Genomic DNA, 21778 nt, shown 5'->3' with positions numbered 1-21778 from the left:
ATTTCTTGAGTTTTTGCTTTCTACTCTCTATAATTATACTGTTATTTTAGGCTTTATTGTATTGTAAATTGATGTTTTGTTGTTCATATTGGTTTCTACTGCATGACTACATGCTTTGAAGTAAAGTTTTGGTCAAGTCCTACAGCCTCGACCTAGCCCTCAGCGACATCTTTTTGTTTCCCCGAAAAAGCAATTCACCTCGGCTCCAGCGGTCCAGACAGCTTCGACGAGGTCCCTTAAAGTATTCCATGTGGAGATCCAGGGAGCCTATGCATGAATGGAAAAATCACTAAAAGCAGCGTGTTAATGCCTGAGTGTCATACACTGAAAACTAAGTTCGGTGTAAAAAAATATTTAGTAAATTTTCTATAAGGACCTTGTGAACTCACCTGGATGTCGTTAAAATTAAGTCTAAAGGATACAACATAAATATTTTCAAAAGAAAGTTGAACTTTTTTTCCCAGAAGACGGTGGACAAAGGAATGGTAAAACAACATTTTATTATTTTCCGTTCGTTAAAATAACTAATACAATGATTTGGATTTTTTTGCGATGAATTGCAAAAACTTTGGTATCACAAACTTCATAGTCCGGAAAATCTTTGTTATTCCTGATATAAATCTTCAAATAGACATCGTGTTCGTAAATTTTATGGCACACTTTAAAAGAATTTACCGAAATTTTACTTTTTAAATAAAGTATGTATGAGAAAGTTTAGTAATCATGTACATATATTTGGGAGGTTCTTGAAATGTTAGTAAACCATTATAGAGGATTTAGCTGTTGTAGAAAATCTTATCTCATGTTACTATATCTTAAACAGAGAGGAATGCTGCTTTGACAGTGCTGCCCAAATACAAATACGGGTTGCTAGAACATACAGCATACCAATTAATCTATGATTTGATATATATACACTAACATGCGTTAACGATGCTACAAAGTTTTTTTAAAATTTATTATATTAAATACAATATATTTCAAATTATCTTTAAACAGGAAGTTATAATAGTGTTACCAAAAGCTATAAATCTTTATTATTATTATTTAATGCTATAAATCTATGGATATTAGTTTTAAAACAATCAATAACTATTTAAAGGAATATGGTCCGGGTGCGGTCAAAAAAAACTCAAATAGTAGAATATACTATTTTATTGAGCCAACGTTTCGCCCCACGTTGCAGGGCTTCGTAAGGGCTAAAAAAGATACAAACACATAGTTACAAAAGGAAAACAAAAACATAAGTGTAAACTAACAGGGGTATAAAATGTAAAAAAGTAAGATATAATAAGAAAAATTAAAGGTAGTAAATAGTAAATGTAAAGGGTAATAGTAACAGACAGATAAGAAAAGAAATATTAAAGAAAATACAAATAAAGAGATGTAAAAAGAAAAAAGAATACATTATTTTTATATTCACTATCCTTCCTGTTTCATTTATATTCATGTATCTATCTTTTAATTTATATTCATCTGTTATCTCCTTAAGTGTACTTATATTAATTACTTTATTATTAATTTTCCTTTCATCTTTACACACGGTCAATCAATATCTTCCAGTAAATAACTATTTAAGCTTTTGAAGTCATATGTATACCTTGTTAGACAATTGTTTTAATTCTAATAATATATAGGCATAGTATAGTAAATTAAAAATATATGATAGTAATACATACTTTTTTTATTTCTACATTTCCATTATTTTTTCATCCTTTTTTTATCCATTTCCCATTATTTATTCACATATCTAAATACAATTTTAACCTTTAAACCCAATACATCTTCCTTTTTTTTTCCCCCTCTTTAACAAACATAAAATAATTCCCTCGAGAGGGGAAAAATCCCTGTCGAAGTTGCGGGTAATTTATTTTGAAACGAACGGCAGGGAATCGGTTACCTCCGGCGCTTCTCGGCTTCGTTCGGGACTATCGGTACATTCTCGTCAGGAAAAAATGGGCTTCGGCCATTTTGAGGGAACTGAGGTAAACTTTTACCTTTTATGTTAGTTTAATTAAACAATTACACACACAGATCAAATGCCTTACTGTTTTGATGAGGCCTCTGTTCACAACTGTGAAACCCGAGAAGGTTAGATTCGGCTGGCCGACGTACATTGTAAGAAGAAACAACGACAACTAAAAATGTTATAAATTAATTAAATTCGATTTAAAAAGTAAATATATAATATTTATGCAAATATAAATGATAGTACTTCATCATTATCGCCATTAATGATAGGCTCCTTGTCTCTCAACTCCAAAATCATCGACATGAATTTCGTTCCCACCTGCGACAAAACAGAATAGGTAAAATCTTTTTATTTATAACAAGAATTATATTAAACATTATATTCATATGTGTAAGTGAGTAAAGATTTTGAAGTAAAATTTCTATATCGACTGTCTAAAACTCAACAAAAAATATATTTACATGGGAGTCAATTAATTTCGTGATGCGACGGAACGCTCGAAGTGGGGGGGGGGGGGGTTGCAGCGCATGATGTGATTTCGATTTAAATTAATATATCTTGAAAACTAAAAATCGTAGCTTCGTCCTGTAAGTGAGGGAAATGTTAAGTACTTCATTACCTTTGAATTGAGCTATAATTCCAAAGTGTATCTGGACGCTGCGCCGAGTTAAGAGGTGAAAAGTGGAAAAGGTAACGAGTTTGTGAATAAAAATATCTTGAAAACTAAAAATCATAGCTTATACTGTGAGGGAAATGTTTAGCATTTCCTCTTTGTTATGAGCTATAGTTCAAAATTGTATTCTGATGCTACACAGTTAGAGAGAGGAAAGGTGGAAAATATAGCACCAGAACTGAAATGATAGTGTCTTTTTGAATATTAGAATTAAAATATCTTGAAAACTATAAGTCGGAGATGCTTTCTGTAAGTGAGGGGGAATTTTCAGTACTTCTTTTTTGTAATGAGCTATAATTCAAAATTTTATCTTAACAACGTTACACCGACATAGAGAGGCGAAAGTAGAAAAAACTGAATTGTTAGAGTAAATAATATGTTTAAACTTGTTAGGGTAAAAACAAGGTAAATGAAAATGTTATTGTATTTTTGTAAAATAAATATTATTATTAATAATATTTTAATTTATTATTTTATTTCCAGAAGTCTCACTTCAGTCACAAGACAGCTACGATTTTATTTATATTACAAATGAACAATGATTGAAAATTTGATACAGGAGGATCAAACGCCCGAAACTGTGTCGAATATATAAATAGCAAATAGTTATACATATAAATAAATAAAAGAAGGCTAATCAGGGGGCGTTAGGAGACTAGAAGAGCAGGAATATGACGAATGATATTTGTGTAGGTAAGAGTCGGAACCCCTTATTGGATATCTAATAGGAAGTAGAAGGAGATTTTAAGTGAGAGATATTTATGTCCAATAATATTGTAGATTCATTAGGCCATAGTGGGTTTACCAATGATAACTATGCAAGTAGGGGAAGACGGTGTGGCCTAAAGTAGAAGTACAGAATGAACAATATGGTTGGAAAATACTTAAGGTGTAGGATAAGGCTGCAAGGGTTTTTAAAGTTACTCATAGCCTGCTTCAAACATCTGAGCATATCTAGAAAAGGTAATCTCGAAACTAACACCAGATATTGCTAAGGTCGAAATGTCTCGAAATTATATCATAAAAAAAAGGAAGTACAACATTTTTCTGCCAGTTGTCCGAGCTCAGAGTTCATCTCCATTGGGCCTTCCTTCATGTATACTCATAAAAGCAGATTAGGTAAATTCAAATGATCGAAATAGCAAGAGAGAGAGAAATACTTCATTTATCTATGTTGCCTAAATACATCAGGCTGCTATCTCACACAGCATACTTATCAATCCGTAATCGGACATATATAAATTAAAAATACATGGTATAATCAGAAAAAAAGAGATACAATAATATGATATAATAAACATTTTTTTTTCCCTACAGTTTCCTTTTATATTCAATTTCGGTCTGTACAACAAATACAAATGTTTCAATTCATTCCTATTTTTCCTTCTCATTTCTGCTCCTCCAATTTCACCCTTTCATATTTTTTTAATTCACCCGATCAACAAATTCGCTCTCCGGAATTCATTCTCCTAGATCCTCTTCAGTGACCCGCTAAACAAATTCAATATTAGACGGTAATGTGAGATCAGACCATTATTCATAGTCACAGCAGTAGATCACTTTACCAAAAACAAACAAATAGATACATTTTACGAGAATAAGACTAACACATAGACACAAAGGAAAATATAATAAAAAAGCGGTTACAGGAAACACTTGAATGGATAAATAAGTTTAAAAAAACAAAAAACAATAGTACTAATAAAATAAAATAATTTAATGAATAAATACGTTAAAACACACAAATAGAGAGGTCAACATATTAAAATAAATAAATAAAACAAAGAATAATCTCCGAGCTAATTGCTCATTATGTGATGCAGGTGTGATGCACCATGCAGGTGATGGTGTTGATCCCCAGGGAATCCAAAGTATTTTCCCCCAAGATCGCAATATCCCCAATGCTAACACCTAGGCCTTCTAAGAAGCTCCTTGTTCTATCTGGTATTGTTCCACGAGATCCAAATCAGAGGCCTCTCACGGTGAAATCTCTCTCTCCGAAGGTCTCGCGGAATTATTCCTTAAGGAAAGGGACGCATTTTTCATATATTTTCTTTTTTTCCCTTTCCACTCCACCTCCCTGTTCGAGGTCATTACTTTAAAATCTTACCGTCGGATCCAAGACAAGAGCCGTGTCTCCGACTTTTGTAAACGCGACAATATCGGCATATCTTACGGATCCGTCGGTGTCAATACAATAGACCTCCTCGAAGCAGGTGAAGTCTTTTCTTTCAAGGAACTTCATTATAAGGAGGGAGTTGTTGGGGCATTTTCCCAGCACATGAGCTGGTGTTTCAGACTCTGCCGCATTTGCGACAGAGGGACCCAACTTCTCCTTGCTGTCCACTGGCTCCTGGGACTCTACGCAGGGGTGCCGGTAAATGGTAAATAAAATGGTAAATAACTGGATATTCATACCTCTCTTGTTGTGATTTCCCCCCTATCGAAGACGAAGTAGAAGAAGATGGAATATATAGTAAGGGGCCACATAAGCTCCCACTCTATTACAGACTCTTCGGTGAAGACCACAACGGTGGAGAAAAAGCCGTAGATGTTGATGAGGTAGGAGACGAATGAGGTCAGAACAAGGAAGCCACTCGCGGTTCCTTGGCTGTATCCTGTCTCGGTGGTGAGGTAGCTGATGGTGGCCCAACAGCGGCGTTTGTTATCTAAGTCGAGTAGGCAGTCATCCTACGGGGCAAAGTAATTCATCAAAATATTGAAACAGAAAAAAAAGTAGAAGAAACTGTTTAATGTTAAGCAATGTTTTGCCCCACTTTGTAGGGCTAAATGAAAACAAGATACAAACATTATAAGAATTGACAGAATGTTAGAATTAAAATTAAATCTTATATTGACAAAATAAGAAAACGTGTAATTTTTTTTTAATATATAAAAGAAATAATAATAACTTAAGGAAGTATACATAAAGATGGACTGGAAACGAGTTACTAATAAATACAGCCAGGTGTGATAGAATTCTACGTACAGAATTAGAATAATAAAATGTAGAAAAATACTCATTAGAAATAGTTGTAAATATAGTAAAGAGGTAGATGTAAAACATAAACGGATAGGTGATGTAAATGAGGCAAAGATAAGGTATAGTAAAAGAGAAATATTAAGAAAATTAATAAAAATAACAAATAAACAGAGGGAGAAGTACCTGTCTTGATTGAAACAAGAATGACAAGTTTAACTTTAAGTGATGAAATACTGGGGTATGCAGATGGTTTGGTATAATTGGGTACGGACAAGGAAACCATAATACTAAATATAACTATGTTGTTAAACTCCAGTAAGGAACTAGAACTCGAAATAACTACGGATAAAACAAAATATGGTTTCATCAGTAGAAACGGGAACTATTTCGGTGATATAGATATTGGATGAAATAAATTTGAACAGGCAGATAGGTTCAAGTATTTAGGTTATATGGTAACTAGAAAAAACGAAATGGATGAGGAAATAAAATCAAGGTTAAAGGCGGGAAATGCTTCTTATTTTTTAATCTCGAAATTGTTTAGCTCGCGCCTTCTGTCTAAAAACTTGAAAGTTAGAGTTTACAAAACAATTATCCTTTCCACTGTTTTTTATGTGCGAAACGTGACGTCTTACAATAAGGGAAGAACAGCCCCTTAAGGTTTTTTAAAATAAAGTATTCAAACCAAAAAAGGAGGACTTAGCGGGAGAATTTAAAAACGACACCCCGTAAATATTTTTTAAAAATTTATTTATTTCTATTTACAACTGTGCATTCATAAACATGTATCAAGTAAATTTGATTTCAGTTTATAATTAAATGATGAAGACGTGTAGAGGAACTATCCATTGGTAGCACTCTAATGACATTTTTACATTAGCAGGTCTCGTGGCCAACTTTTTTTCAGGCTTCTCGGAGGATTGCCAGGAATGGGAGAGGAAGCAAGGTTAGAAACTATTGGATTTGGGTAGTTGGAGAGTTTATAATGGAAGAATTGATATCTGATTCGGGCTAGACCGGTTAGATATGTGGATGATTCTATTGGTGACAAAGTAGGGACCATTGAGGATTTTCGAAGGATTTTGGATTGGTTAATACGAGAGGAATTCGAATGTTTAGTGGAGCCCCAGCTCAACTTTGTATGTCCAGGTAGGTCCAGGTATAATTGTCATGTAAATCAGTCTTTTGTAATGAATTGGAAGTTTAGACCGTTTGTCTAGTAAGTAAGGTAATAGTCGAAATTGGCGTGCAGTTTCCTGTCTTTTCAGTTTTGTGTGAGAATTCTAGGTTGGTCGTTTGTCCAGATGTTGTCTGGGATTGGAGAGTTTGGGATGCAATTAAAGGGTTATTATTGACTGTAAACACACATGTGTCTTCAGCGTAAGTAGTTAGGATAGCGTTAGGATTGGTTGAGATGTCAGCTGTTTAGAGGATGGAACCGAGTACGTAGTATACCTTGAGGAACACCAGCGGACTGCCGGTAAATATAGGGTAAGGTTGTAGGGCTTAGTAACGAACGGATCCCTAAAATATTAGTATACTCTGAATATACGGGCTCCCTAACTCTTCATTATTATGAAGTGAAAGATACTTACTCTTAAAATACTGCGACGGAGTGCCCTTGCTTGAAGTCTCAGTTCGTCAAGAGATACGAACCATAATACCATGTTCATATATGAACTGATTACAAGAGGGTAGAAAACCAAGGTGAGGCACACGTTCATCTCGAAGTGCATCCAGACCACGAACAAAATGTGCATCCATGCAGCAGGGACCGATATGATGCTGAGGTATTTCACAACCCTGGGGAATTGTAGCTTTTTGAATTCTTGCCTGAATTGAGACTGGAAGACCAACACAGTAAAATTATGAATATAAAGATGGAGATAATGAATACATTAAAATTATGAATTACTACCATTAAAAATATTTAAACATTGATAAAGACAAAGAAAGAATAACAAACTTATTATATAAAATAATATGAAATATGAAAATAATATTCTATAAATATGTATGAAAAAAGGGAGTTTTTTTTTATCGCGGAATGACCTTATATGCCACTCGAATATCATTACTTTTTGGTTCTCTCTTATTTCTGTTCTTCCTTTCCTTCCATTTTTCAGTAATTATCCATGCCTTTGTTTTCTTTCTTCTGTCCACGCGACCCACTTTTTTTCCAATTTTCATTCCCACAAGAACCTTGTTTTCCCTCAGTCTCTTCCTATATCATTCTTCGTCCAGATAGTCCTGGTCCGTTATTCCTACTTTCCGTTTCTTCCTTCATCTGCCTGATGTATCCTTCTGAGCACTTGTATCCACGGATTTTTAAAAATATTTCCTTGCTTAGTCTTTTCGGGGCCATTTTAACCATATGTCCGAGGAATTTCAGTCTTAAGATCCTTATTTCTGTTTCTAGGTACTTTGTAGATTTCTTTGTTGGGTCTTATTGTGAGACTCAATAAATAGGAGAGTGTTTTATTATAATTGTGTTATAATTAAATGCTTTTAAGTGAATGAGAGTTAAAAGATGTAATATGTTGAAGAAAAAACGATATACAAAATAAACTATTGTCTATTCTTGCAATTATCTTTTCTTCATCATATTGTATTTACTGTATCCTTTCTTTTGTGTATTCTATCCGTGTATATTTATATTTACTTTTTAAAATAATTTCTTTCCCCCCCCTATTATGTATATTATCATTTAATGTTTGCCTATTTTTAGTAATTTCTTTAATTTTCTATACTGTTTACTTTAAAATTATTTTCAAATGTAACTATCAATACCCACTACTTCTCTACAACATCCTGTCAACAGTTCACTTTACACCAATCGTCTAATCAGCCTCCATTTTGAAATGATATGGCCGATGATTTTGATTAATTTAGACTGAAATATCTCGAAAATTAAAAATCAGAGTTGCATACTATAAGAAAGGAAAATGTTCAGCATTTCATCCTCTACGTAATGAGCTTTAAATCAAAATTGTATCTTGACGCTAAGCCGAGATATAGAGGCAAAAAGTGGAAAAGATAGCGCCAGAAACGTTAGCGAGTTTTTTTAACATTTGTGTTGAAATATCTTGAAAACTAATAATCGTAATTGCATACTATTCGTGAGATATACTTCATCAGTACTTCATATTTTTTGTAATGAGCTATAATTCAAAATTCTATTTTTATGCTCCACCAAGATTTACGAATGATAAAGTAAACTATAATTTCATGAATGAATAGTATAATTAAATAAAACACTATTTAATAATTATATTTAAAGAAGAAAATAAAAATGTTAATAAAGTTCAAGTACTTTTTTTTTTTTTTTTTTTTTTATGACTCCCTGGTTATTTCTGACATACGTAGGGGTTTATCTACAGGGTACCACCCTATTCTAACCATGGTGGGGGGTTAACGTTTTCATTTTTTGGGACCACCACAAAAATAAAAGTTGACTCCTCGTGGCGGATCCAAACCGACACCGCAGCAGTGCCAAGGCTGATCAGACCTACGCATCAACTCTCTCAGCTACAGGCGGCCCTAATGCATCGTTTCCTTTCCAGGAGTTCACATCTGTCGACCAATTCTAAGACTGCCATTTTTTTTTTTTTCAATTGCCAATACTTTATTAAAAACTTTCATCGTTGAAGATATTAACAAATATTTATGAGTGGTTTCATTTTCTTATTCTCATTTTAGTTTCTTAAACAATTAAATATATTAGCTTACCTCAAACCGTGACCAGCTTTCTATAAATGCGACAACTCTTGGTGCTGGCAGCCAAAACGTTATAGGTAAAACAAAGTTGTGCGAAAGGAACGATATCATTACAAAAATCAGAAGTTGTTCGTAATAGTTCTTAGATTTCCAATAAGACTCTTGAATCATTATCTCCAACGTATGTATTGAGAAGTAGAATACACAGACGTAAAGTGAGAGGCTATAGATTGCAGGTATCGACCATAATGAAAAAGGGAGGATTCCTAGAAAAATATTATATTAATATTATTATTATTAAGTTAATTCTTTATATTTTATGATGAGTAAATAGTAGACAATGTAATATGTATATATCAGAAGATGATTATAGATTTTTAAAAACTATTTTTAACTAATGAGTATACAATAAATGGAGACCTTTCAAAAACTTCTTAAATTGAACGTAGCATACTTCATATTCCGAGCTTACCTTCTTTCGTCATTCTATAAGGAAATCTGCCAAAAGTTCTCAAGATAAGGAGGAGAGGTCTTACTTCTTTGTAAAACGAATTAGATGAAATTTCCTTCTGAGTAGCCGGCTGGCTCCAAGCCTAGAAGTACAAGGAGATAACATTATATCTCATATAATATTATATTTCAATCCAGATACAATCGTGATTTAAAAAGATTTTAATACGGTTTCCCAAGATTGAGTCTTTTTATAGGAATTGTGTTGGAAAAAATTATAGTTATAACAGTAGTCATATTTATAACAATTTCTTGGGTTAGAGGGAGGCACTTGGTTACCATTACCTCTCTTCTAATATAAGACCTGATATAAATTTGAGACATGGATAGAAATCTAAATTGAAACAATGACGTGCGAACTGAGAGACCATAAAGTAAGTACTGTCATGGAATATTGGCTTTTTCTTCACGCACTGACAACTCTTGACATTTTGTAATGAAGCCTAAGTAAACAAAACTAGACAAACATTTCATTCATATGATGGACTAATCGATTTTTATTATTACAATTATAAAATTATTAATCAGAGAGAAAAAACTCTACAAAAAGTTTATTTTCTTTGGATTGATAATTTTAATTGGTTGAAGGAGAATCAATGTAGATTAAAGTTATACAATTTGAGCATCGAGTAGCACAATTAAATGAACTTTTGTAAAATGAGAAGTTTGATCCACCGTTTATCCCCTTCCATTACAATTAAATTAACAATAAAGTTATATAAAAGTTCTTGAATCAACTGAGTTGCGCTCTCTGTTAGCACAACGATGAAGGTGTTAGTTCTTCCGCTTGCTCATAGGTAGCGCTACTAAACTCGTTACTAAAAATTTATTATTGCTAGTATCTACCAGTATACTAGTACAAAAAAGTTATCTGAAATTTAGTCATTTGTTGATTCATCAAACAAATTTATTAATAACCGTTCAAACACATTCGGATGTTTGTTTCCGTATTAACATGGACTTATACCTCAGTTTTTGGCAAAAAAAAACGATTTATTTTTTCTGTTTTGAACGGTTCTCGGTTCGCACCATGTTTGTCCAAATTAATAAGTTATGATATTCATTTGAGGTTGATTAATTTATTGCATCATAAGGTGCCTCTACACGTTTGCCAAACTTTTCCATAAATTAATTAAAGAATATCCATTTGGATTCACTAATTAACTTTTGTTAAAAACTGTATATTTTAAAAAACTCGTTGTAAATACATTGTTTCAAATTTTTTTAATCAACTTTAGTAGTCTATTTTTTATTTAACTTATATATCTAAAGGCGTACCCGCCCCGCTAACCCCCGTAGAGTGACGGCCCTATATCACTTTTGAAATATTATTTTAAAACGGGAAGAGGAGACTTTAAGATAGTTAATCGAGCAATATTTAAAAATCGCCTGAAAATGAAAAACGGCATCGAACCCTCCACTCTCGCCTTTTTTTTTTTTTTTTTTCATACCCTCCTGTAATGATTTTAATGGGTAATTTGGTACGTACCTATAGGAGGTATGCTATATGTATAGCTGGGTGTTAAGGATACCTTGGATTGCCTTTTGGCATTATAAGGTAAATTATTATTACATCCACTCTCGCCCTCCCTGGAAGGCTGAAGGCCTTATCTGACTTTTCAAAGACAATTATAGCGAGTAGGTTGGTCGATGTACGACATGTCACAATCTCACAAGAGGAGATCATAACACTAAAGAAAAGGCTATCCTTTCCCGTCGGACCCGCCCCGCTAAACTCTCTGAGAGCGATGGCCCCATATCACTTTTCAAACAGCTTAAAACGGGAAGAGGAAACTTTAAGATAGAGCAATATTTAAAAAGCGCCTGAAATTGAAAAACGGCTTAAATGTCTAGGTAATTAAATCAAAAAATTTCTGATAAAATGTTTTGAACGAAAACTTGAAATTATAGGTTATGTAGCACTATTTACAGGAATTTTCGTCATCTACAACCTACAGGGCAGATATTTACGTTTCCTGACACTTCACCTATTATATACCTTGTTCCCTTTTACTATGAAAATTGTGTAAATCTAATGTAATAGCCGACCAAAGTCAAAAGAAGAGAAAAAGTGTGTGGACACCGACGTTTGTTGCTTCCTTTGTTTACCAAGCAATTGTACAAGTCTTGGATTTGCGGCAAGTGGCAAACGTGTATATCCAGTATAAAACATACATTTAAACATCAATCATATATCTTGCAACCCTTTATCAGGTTATTCTAAATCGATCTGGCAACTCGATTGATTGAAAGTAGATTACTCCTACAAGTTCACCGTTCAGGATTTACAGGCGAAAAAAATACAAAATTAGACGTAAATTGTTACTTTATTAAGTTAATTTATAGGGAGATGGTCAGGGTTGCGGTCAATAGTGAAACAAAAATAGTTTACAACTATTTATTTTCCAACGTTTCGCCCCACTTTGCAGGGCTTCATCAGGGCTAAAAAGATCTTCTTTTTTTTATCTTTTTAGCCCTGATGAAGCCCTGCAAAGTGGGGCGAAACGTTGGAAAATAAATAGTTGTAAACTATTTTTATTTCACCATTGACCGCAACCCTGACCATCACCCTATATATCAATTTTTACGGTCAACTATACATACATATATTAAGTTAATTAGTTGAAGGATCACCATAAATGCGTTCCCATGTTAAGTGAGGTAGAAATTAATTTTTAAAATTATTTGTAGAGTTATACTATATTTTGTAGGTTGGGTAATAAACATCGGGCTCCTGTAAAAAAAAATTCCTTGATTTATATATGAAATTTATTTGAAGTAGAGGTAAATAAATTAAAATTTAAAGGCAAAATTATGTCACCAATTTTTAATAATAAACAAAATGTTACTACATTTCGGCTAATCTTAAGGAACAAAACCTTCCTTGGTTTAATAAAAGAATGATGCCCTATAAATGAGGAAGAGATAGATTACTCTATTTCATTCAATAAAACAAATAATATATAATTTAGAGACTGGCAAAGTAGTTCTTTTCCGGAATAGTTCTTTGATAGTTCGTTCAGTATGATGAACTAGTTCATTTGAACTAAATAGTTAATTTTTCATTGAGTAATCCTTCGAGGTCCAGACGTCCCAAACGAACTATCTAGTTTAGACGATTGTTTTTCGGCGAACCAGACTGAATTAGCTTGTAGCGACATAGCTACTTGTTGGTCTTTACTGAACTACTACAGCCGCCAAAACCACTATGGCCCGGCATGACGTAGCCTGCCAGTTAACACGGGAATTATTACTGACGTCAGGCAAATGCCGAATATTAATATTTGTACTATTCTTTGTATATACTTTAATTTCACACATGTAACAGCTATATAAATTATTTTAATATTCTTAAATGTATCATTTGAATTAATAAAGATCACGTTATAATCTGCTGATCCACTGAAAGCTAATGTCTTACACGTAGCATCTCTCAGTGGCGTTTCATAGCTCAGAGAGTTGACTCGAGGCAAATTGGAATGCCCAAGTTCGGAATTTCCTGAGGCAGAGAATAATAATGTACATAGTGGATCAGTACATTGTTGTATTATTGGTTGGAAATAATTTAAAGTTTATTATTTTACTATGCCTTCTCTGGATCTCTCCTCCTTCCTATACCTTCTTCCCCATCGTAAAGACCTGCGACTAGTACCCAGTCAGGACTTACAATCCCCTTCGTGCCTGCAACTCTGTTGAACGAAGTTTCCATCCTGCAAGGACCTGCGACTTGCACCCCAGTCAGGACTTGCATTCCTCCTTTGCAACTGTAGACTAGTACTCTGTAGAGCGAAGTTTTCATCCTTCGAAAACTTATGGCTTGCACCCGTAAGACTTATCCTCTCTATTCTCCTCCTTACCAATTATCTAACCTCTTTGAGCACGCATTGTCAAGGTTTTCTGGTAAAGAGTACCTCACATTGTCAATTGGAGTTAGATTATCTAGCACAACCACCTGGACAAACTCAAATCATTACAGAAAATCTCAAGACAACTGCTTATAAGTGACAAACCAAACACTTCCAATATAGAATAAACATTCTCCATATTAAAATACTGCTGCCAATTAAATATTAAACACTTAGTTCAGTAGTTCGATAGTTCTGTTTAGTTCACACACGAAAGGAGTTACAGACCACGAAAAGACCGACTGCTAAGTAGTTTCTTTTGCTAAATATGTTATTTGAACTAGTTCGTTCACCAACGACACATCTCCAATAAAATGTAACTGAGCGTTTTTCCCTTGCACACTTCAATTACTTGTTTTAGTCTGTACATCTCATCGTTGCATCAGGCACTCCAAAGTTTTTCCTTAAATAAAAAAATTCTAAAAGTCCACTTGTAGCTCGTTGGGCACATGCGTCAATGATAAGCGATAACGCTCTATTTACAAACCGTCAGTGTTTCTCTTAGGAGATTGGAGTTGTCAACCTGTTGAATGTCAAGTATTTTTTCTTCTCTTTAAAAATAAATTTAATAAAATGGTTCTGTCCAAGTTACCGACTCCAGTTATCAATGTCGTGGGAAAATATTTAATGGAACTTTATAAGAATCCTGTTAGGACTAAGGCAATTACCAGGTATTTTTTTTTTATATTAAATTCATTTATATTTAAGTTTTCTATAAAGAAAAAAAAATACTGTCCTAATTATAAAGACAAAATAACTTATGATAATCAGTTTTTTTATGAAATCAAGGTAAGCATGACTTGGCACTTGTAGTGTAAGTGTAAGGGTAATTTACTCTGGTCTTCTAAATCTTTACCTGTTATCATCTTTTAAATTAGTTTTTGTGAAAGTTAAGTTTTGAAGTTATTAAACCCAAGTGTTATCATTAATTATATATTTCTGGGTGATTAATGGAACTCCAATTTATATATCTTATCCTAATTTATTTTTATCCGTCAACAAACTTGTGCTAATTTTATTTCTAACATTATTGTAAAAAAATACTGCGAATGTTTTTATAAATTTTCTATTAAAAAGTATTACTAAATAGTATTAGAAAAATCTAGGAATAACATGATTTTGAAATTTGGAAAACAATTAATTTAAAAAGCTCTCTGTATTTAAAAATAATGAATTTCTAATGAACACCAAACATAAAATATATATTTAAGAAGTAGAACCTATTCTAAACATTTTAAAATCTAGATTAAACTGGATTTAGTGAATGACACAATTCTTCCTTATTAAAATACACTAATTTATTTCATATCATCAGCAACGTTTCGGGAGATTTCCCCCATCTTCGGGCTGCTGAAAAACAAAATTCCATAAGACTCTTCCAGTAAAAAGATCATTAAGTTAGGCCTAATAGATTTTTCTTTGTCATTTTTTTTTATTTTTTGAAATCATGAATATTTAACTTTTTTTCTAATTATTAGGCAATTTATACATTTTAATTCATTATGTACTATCAGTGATTTGGTTTGTTGACTAAATACATCAATTTTCAATTCCGATAAACTAGCACAGGCAGAATTATTTCAAGGATGCAGCAATTCAATTTAGTAATAAGGTATTAGTCACTTGACCATTTAAAAATTGTCCCATTGTTTAATTCAGTGCTGAAATTTTGGTCAATTTTTTAAATAATTTTAGGACAAACTCTGGAAAATATTCCCTTAAAGGCTTCAATAGTGGAAGTTATTCTGAGATAGTTGTTTCTTATTTTATTTATTTATTTTTTTTTTATGGCTCAAGTCCTCCATTAAGGACTTACACACAACCTCAGAGTGGGAATGTCAAGATTCATTTCTCAAACTCTCCATGAAATAAATATTGACTGATCTAGGTGGGAATCGAACCTACAATGTTCTGAACCTAGAACTTTGGGACCCTCATCTCAACATGCTCAGCTGTCACATCCTCCTTTTAATAAAATTTTTATTTTAATAATTGAAATTAAATATATGTTCTACACCCCTTTAATGGAAATGAGCTCGTGAATCCTCCATTTTATATTGCTCAATGCGCTGTATGCCTGTTACATTCAGAAAGTTGTCAGTCATTTAAATGAAATAACGCACACTTTTATCATATTCAGATATGTCATAATGACAACACCACTGCATGTCTTCTGCTTCAAATCATCTTATGTAACACAAATTAATATAAACTCTGATTTCATGGGAATAAGAAAACAAAAAGTTTATTGTTAATACTTCAATATTCATGAGGAAAAGATGGCAAATAAAATAACAATCATAATGAATAAAAGGAATTACAGATTGATTAGAAAATAACTAACATTATCGATACATAAATATTGTTGAAAGAAAATATATTGTCTAAATATTATAATAAGATAAAGGCTGTATGGGAATAAGTAATATTAAAATTAAGAAAGAACAAAAAACAAAAAAAATTAAAAAATAAATAAAATTTTTCAATAATTTAAAATAAATAAAATTTTGTTCTTTTCTCCTTCTTAATTTCAATATTACGTTTTCTCATAAGTCATTATTATCTTATGAATATTAATATAGTATTAACAATAAATATTTTGTTGTCTTATTCCCATACAATCAGAGTTTATTTCATTTATTGTATTCTAGATGACTACTTTATAATTTATTGTTATATATATTTTTCAAAAAGGAGGTCAGAAAAAAATATATATATATAATTTATTGTGTACTTTTAAATAGTTTTAAGAATATTTCAGAAAATGGCTGTCTTTATTTTTCTTATATCTCATATGTTTTTATAGATGGATTTCTTTTTTTCTTCTTACTCTTGTAGATGGTTTGAATGTTTGACAGAAAACTATAAAATATTAAAACTATAAAGATTCGACCTCTGTGTTAGCGGTTGTGCCAAATTCATAATCTCGTCTCATTTTTGTTGATTTTTTAGTTTCTTCGAATGAGTGGATACTAATGGAATGATATGCCCTTATACAACGTAAATATTAAATGCAAAATAAAAATAAATATTATTTTATACAATTAAATACTGGCTTTGTACACAAACAGGTTTTAACTCAATAAAATCATTCTACTAGTAATTTAACAATATGCTGTTCTTATCTAATGTTTAGTGAGGATTATTGATTTTTTATTATGTGATGCTTATGCGCATTTAACTACAGATTAGATATGACCTCTTGAAATCAAGTATTTTGATCTTTGTCATTTTTGATGGATGTCTTTTTTAGTTTTTTATAGTGATAGCATTGATCTCTACAAAGCAAAGTTATCTTAAATTAATAAATATGAAATAATTTATACATTATCTCTTAGTTTATTCTTTCCTTGTGTTATTTAATAAGCACACACACATTTATCATTGTATTTAAACATTAAATTAAAAATATTTAGCAATAAAAATTGATATCTATAAAATTATATTTAAATTAAAATATCAAATTATGCGAATATACCAGTTAAATTGACAAAACTTGACTAAATTGACAGAATATACCAGTTGAGTTGACAAAATCTTTTACTAGCATGGGTTTATTCTCCACTACACTTTTTTTCTCTTTGATTATGCAATAACACTTGTAAATAAAGGATTGCTTTAGAAGTCCATTATGGAAATTCCAAGGATGATCTTGCTGATTTCATTAAATTTGGAAATATATTTTCTTTATTCTTTTATCCTTGAAAGTATATATGGTTAAGGTTATATTCTATTGGTAGTTTTTCTAACCAAGATTTGAAGTTTGACAAATTTTTTTTTTTGTTTCATATGCCTGATCAGGGGGATTAATTTAACATTTCTCTTGTGGCAGCCCTATAAAGTTTTGATTTTCTTCTCTATTCTTCGGTGTTGACTTTGAATTTTTTTATTTTCTTAGACCACAACAATGCATGATGTAGTTGAAGTTCATTAGTATGTCAATATGTGAAGCAGACACTTTGGGGTGAATTTAATTCCAATTCTACATAGATAGACTTCGACTTGTAAATAAATTTTAAGTAATTTAACGTTTATAATGACGAGATATTATATAATATAGATTTATAATAATGGCAATGAGGAGTGTATTTGAGTCAAGATATATATATATATATATATATATGATAGATAAGGCAACTAAAACGATTTCTATTTTTAAGCAAGATTAGAAGATTTTTTTTTCCAATTTTACTTAATAATTCCAAATATACAGGGCTGTTAAAATGGCTTGCAGTTTCTTATTTAAAATCTATATAATTTAAATCCAAAATGAGCTCTTATTGATAACTTATATCTTACATATTATGTTTTAGAAAATAATTTGTATAAAATTATGTTTATCTTTTTAATGGTATAAAACATGGTTATTTAATGCCATAAAACATCACTGGTCATCAACACCATTTACTTATGCTTATATTTGTTTTATTTGGTTTTTTTTTGTCTGTTCGATGTCATATTTGTGCCAATAAAGCTTTTGATTTTAAAAACTGAAATAATAATCTTATTGTTTTATCATCGTCTCTAAGGGTTTTAATCCCAGTTGTAACATCCGGAGTTGTAACGGTTTAATCTGGGATTGTGATGTCCGGGTTTAATCCTAAGCTATTGAGATGTGATGTGAAATATGGTCATTCCTGGAAGATACGGCTAATTATCAAATTGTTGCTACAATATTGACATTTTGAAAACGTTAGTTTTGTGATAAAAAAGAGTAAGTGAGCCTTGTGTGGCTTATTCTGAGCCTAGTCAGTATAACCTATTTACCGCTGGAGACACCCCAGGGGTTGACATCCTTTTTAATAATTTTTAGTTTACTACTTGGACTTTCGTTCCATGAAGATTACCATCTATTTTGATTTCCTTTTCAAGAGATTTGCTCATTTATGATGGAGTTAAATTAGTATGAATTAAATTATGTCTTTCTGAATTAGTGAGCTTAATACAATAATGCTCTGCTTTCAGTGTGAAAAATTCAGTATTGACCTGAGTGTGTTTGGAAGACATTCTTAGAAGATTATTCCCCTGCCCTCACTATAAATTAAAAAATAAAAATATATTTTTTACATCAAACATATCCTTTTTTTTCTGTAAGTAAATCCATTGTGTCAAATACATTTTTAATATAAAAAATAACTAGCTACTACTTTTTTACTTACCAATTCTAACAAATTTTGATGGTGAACATTTTTAAGAAGCAGTATTTTCCGCAGTTTCACTCATCATTCTCTCTCTAACGAATTCATATTTATTGGGCATTAAATTCTACTTTGATACATTTGCTCAATTCAAACTTAGCATATTTATGATTCATCTATCATATCTAGATAACACAATCTGATTGAATTTATACTCTTACTGGAAAGAATTCGCATTCTCAGTGTAAAAATGCAGCTTAAAAAATATGCAGTAAGAGATTTGTGGTTAATGCACTTTTAATAAAGAGTATGAAGTTATTGTATTTCTATAAAATAACTCATCAACCAGTTACTAGTACTGAACATAATTAGAATAAATTCCTTATTTGTTCTGGGGCATGTCCTTTTTTGAATAATACTACAAAAATATTTGATGAACCTATATATCGAGCATTAATTAATTATGGAATATATATTGAACCTTAGAGCAACAAATAAAAAAAAAAAAAAACGAATAATCAATCCTGTAGCATCAGCTGTATTTGAAAGTCGGAAAGGTATTGGAGTGAAGGATGGAATTCCATAGGGGAGGGGATCTGATAAGAAGGATCTACCAAGAGCTGAGGTGTGATGGGCCGTTATATACAAGTGTGAAACTAAGGAACGTGTCTTGCTGGAAAGAACTGAGGATTTGAATTTAAGGAGAAATGAGATGTATGATGGATGACAGAATTGGATAACTAGGTTGAGGAAGGATGCCAGGAAATACTTATGATGGTAGGAAGCATAAAGCCACTTCAACTCCTCATAAAAACGGAACATGGAACTTGGGAGCATCTCTGAAGATCCCAAAGACTAATAAACAAACATGCATTTTAAAACTTGAATATGATGGTATTTATTGAATGTTGTACAGTTTATTTTATTTAGTAACAGTACAGTTTATTTTATTTTTATTTTTAGTAATGTTTAACATAAAATATTTCTCTTTTTTTCAGTTCCATCATTTCAGCCCTCGGTAACTACACATCTCAGGCTATTACGGGATGTGAAATTAATCAAAGGAGTATAGCAGCTTTTGGATTATTTGGGTAACTAATACTAAATTAATCTGTATTAAACTAGATTAGTATTTTTCCTTGTCTTACAAAACCTTAAACTTACAGTTTATTGTTCGGTGGAACGATTCCGCACTACTTTTACATCATATTAGAACAGGCTTTTCCTGGTTCAGGTAGGCTAACTGGGATTTGCAAATTTATCGTCGAAAGATTCATTTATGCACCTCTTTACCAGATGTTTTCTCTCTATGTACTTGCAAGGTTTGAGGTAAAAAATATTATTTAAATAATAGTATTTATATCTTTTTATTTGTTAAAATATTATAATTGTGGAAGAATTCTTTCAGGGAAAGAGTCATATCAGAGCATACAAACAGACTGCTAAGCTTTATTGGTCTGTCCTACAAGCTAATTGGCAGTACCTCTCTTGGATTCAGCTCATCAACATTCTTCTTGTTCCTTCAATGGTAAGTATTTTATATATGGTAAACCTGATATGTGAGATAGGCTAAGGAATGTATTGTTCATTAAGGTTGTAATAGACAGCATAAACTAAATAGAAGTAGAATAAATAAAATTGTGACAATAATAAGTAATTTAACACATGATAAAATTGATTGCTGTACAATGTTACCCTAATTTAATAATGTTGTATAGGTTATTAACTAAGATAAAAACTGACAATTGTCGGCTGAACCCACCCCACTAAGACGCCCAGGGAGCGATGGTCCTATATTACTTTTGAAATATTTACTTAAAACGGGAAGAGGAGACTTTAAGATAGTTTAGTTGAGCAATATTTAAAAAGCACCTGAAATTGGAAAAAGGTGTGAAACCAGCCTCTCTGGTAGCCTTACTTATCTGAGTTCTCAAACAGATAAATATAGCAAGTAGGTTGGTCGATGTACGACATGTCACAATCTCACAAGAGGAGATCATAACATATAAATAAAACCGATCCTTACCACCAAACCCGCCCCGCTTAGGCCCCTAGGGAGCAACGGCCCTATTACCTATATCAGTGGTTCTCAAACTTTTTCCGCCAGGGCACTATTTTTGGGCTAAAAAAATTTCACAGCATCCTTGTTGGCCTAAAAACAATTTGTGGCACCCTTGTCGAACTTAAAAAATAAAAATGTTGGCCCAATTATCCTTAGATCAGTTAAATATGTAGAAAAAGAAGGAAAGACGGTGTAAAGTAAGTACAGTATATTTGATATTTTAAAATATGAAGGAGATAGTCGGGGGTGTGGTCAAAAGGAACAAAAAATAGCTTTAACCAATTTATTTGCCAATGTTTCCCCCCCCCCCACTTTTCAGGGCTATAACAAATACAAAATAACTACAAATATGTTGTCAATTTAGGATAACAAGATAAAAAATATTTGTCGACAGTTGTAGTATGGCATTTAATATATGGTCGCCTAATATTGTTCGTTTTCACATTACAGATTAATCATGTTTGTTTGTTTCCAGTGAAAAAGAGGCCTTATACACTTAATATATTATTATTTTGATATGCTTTTTCTCGCAATTGTGTATTAAGAACTGGGGTGGGGGACATGGTCCAACCACCTACATATTTAAATTTAATTAAACATTTAAGAATTTTTGCACGATTATTGTTGTATCTAAGAGAACCGCTTGTTGAGTCTACTAGCAAGTGGAGTGGTAATTCTAGTCCATCTATCTCAGCCACTGTTGACTTCGGGATCAGCCCATTCGTCGATATTATAATTGGTGTTACTACTACAGATTCTAAATAGTACAGCTCCTTTAGTTCACCCACCAATTCCTGATATAATAATAATTATTATAT

General features: G+C 32.0%; 1 protein-coding gene across 1 annotated transcript; it reads left to right on the top strand.

Moving 5' to 3' along the window:
* Window positions 1-14234: 14234 nt before the first annotated feature.
* Window positions 14235-20426, top strand: LOC106678243 (peroxisomal membrane protein 2; the record flags this gene model as incomplete). Its single annotated transcript, XM_014416658.3, is given in 4 exon segments — window positions 14235-14431; window positions 19897-19989; window positions 20065-20227; window positions 20307-20426. Coding segments are annotated over 4 exon segments (474 nt in total), but the record flags the coding sequence as incomplete, so codon positions are not given.
* Between the last annotated feature and the right edge of the window lie 1352 nt (window positions 20427-21778).

Source organism: Halyomorpha halys, unplaced genomic scaffold (assembly GCF_000696795.3).
Source record: "Halyomorpha halys isolate HHAL.00 unplaced genomic scaffold, Hhal_1.1 Scaffold130.1, whole genome shotgun sequence".
Lineage (NCBI taxonomy): Eukaryota > Metazoa > Arthropoda > Insecta > Hemiptera > Pentatomidae > Halyomorpha > Halyomorpha halys.
The sequence above is the reverse complement of the archived record's forward strand: the minus strand, read 5'-3'. Positions and strand labels throughout refer to the sequence as shown.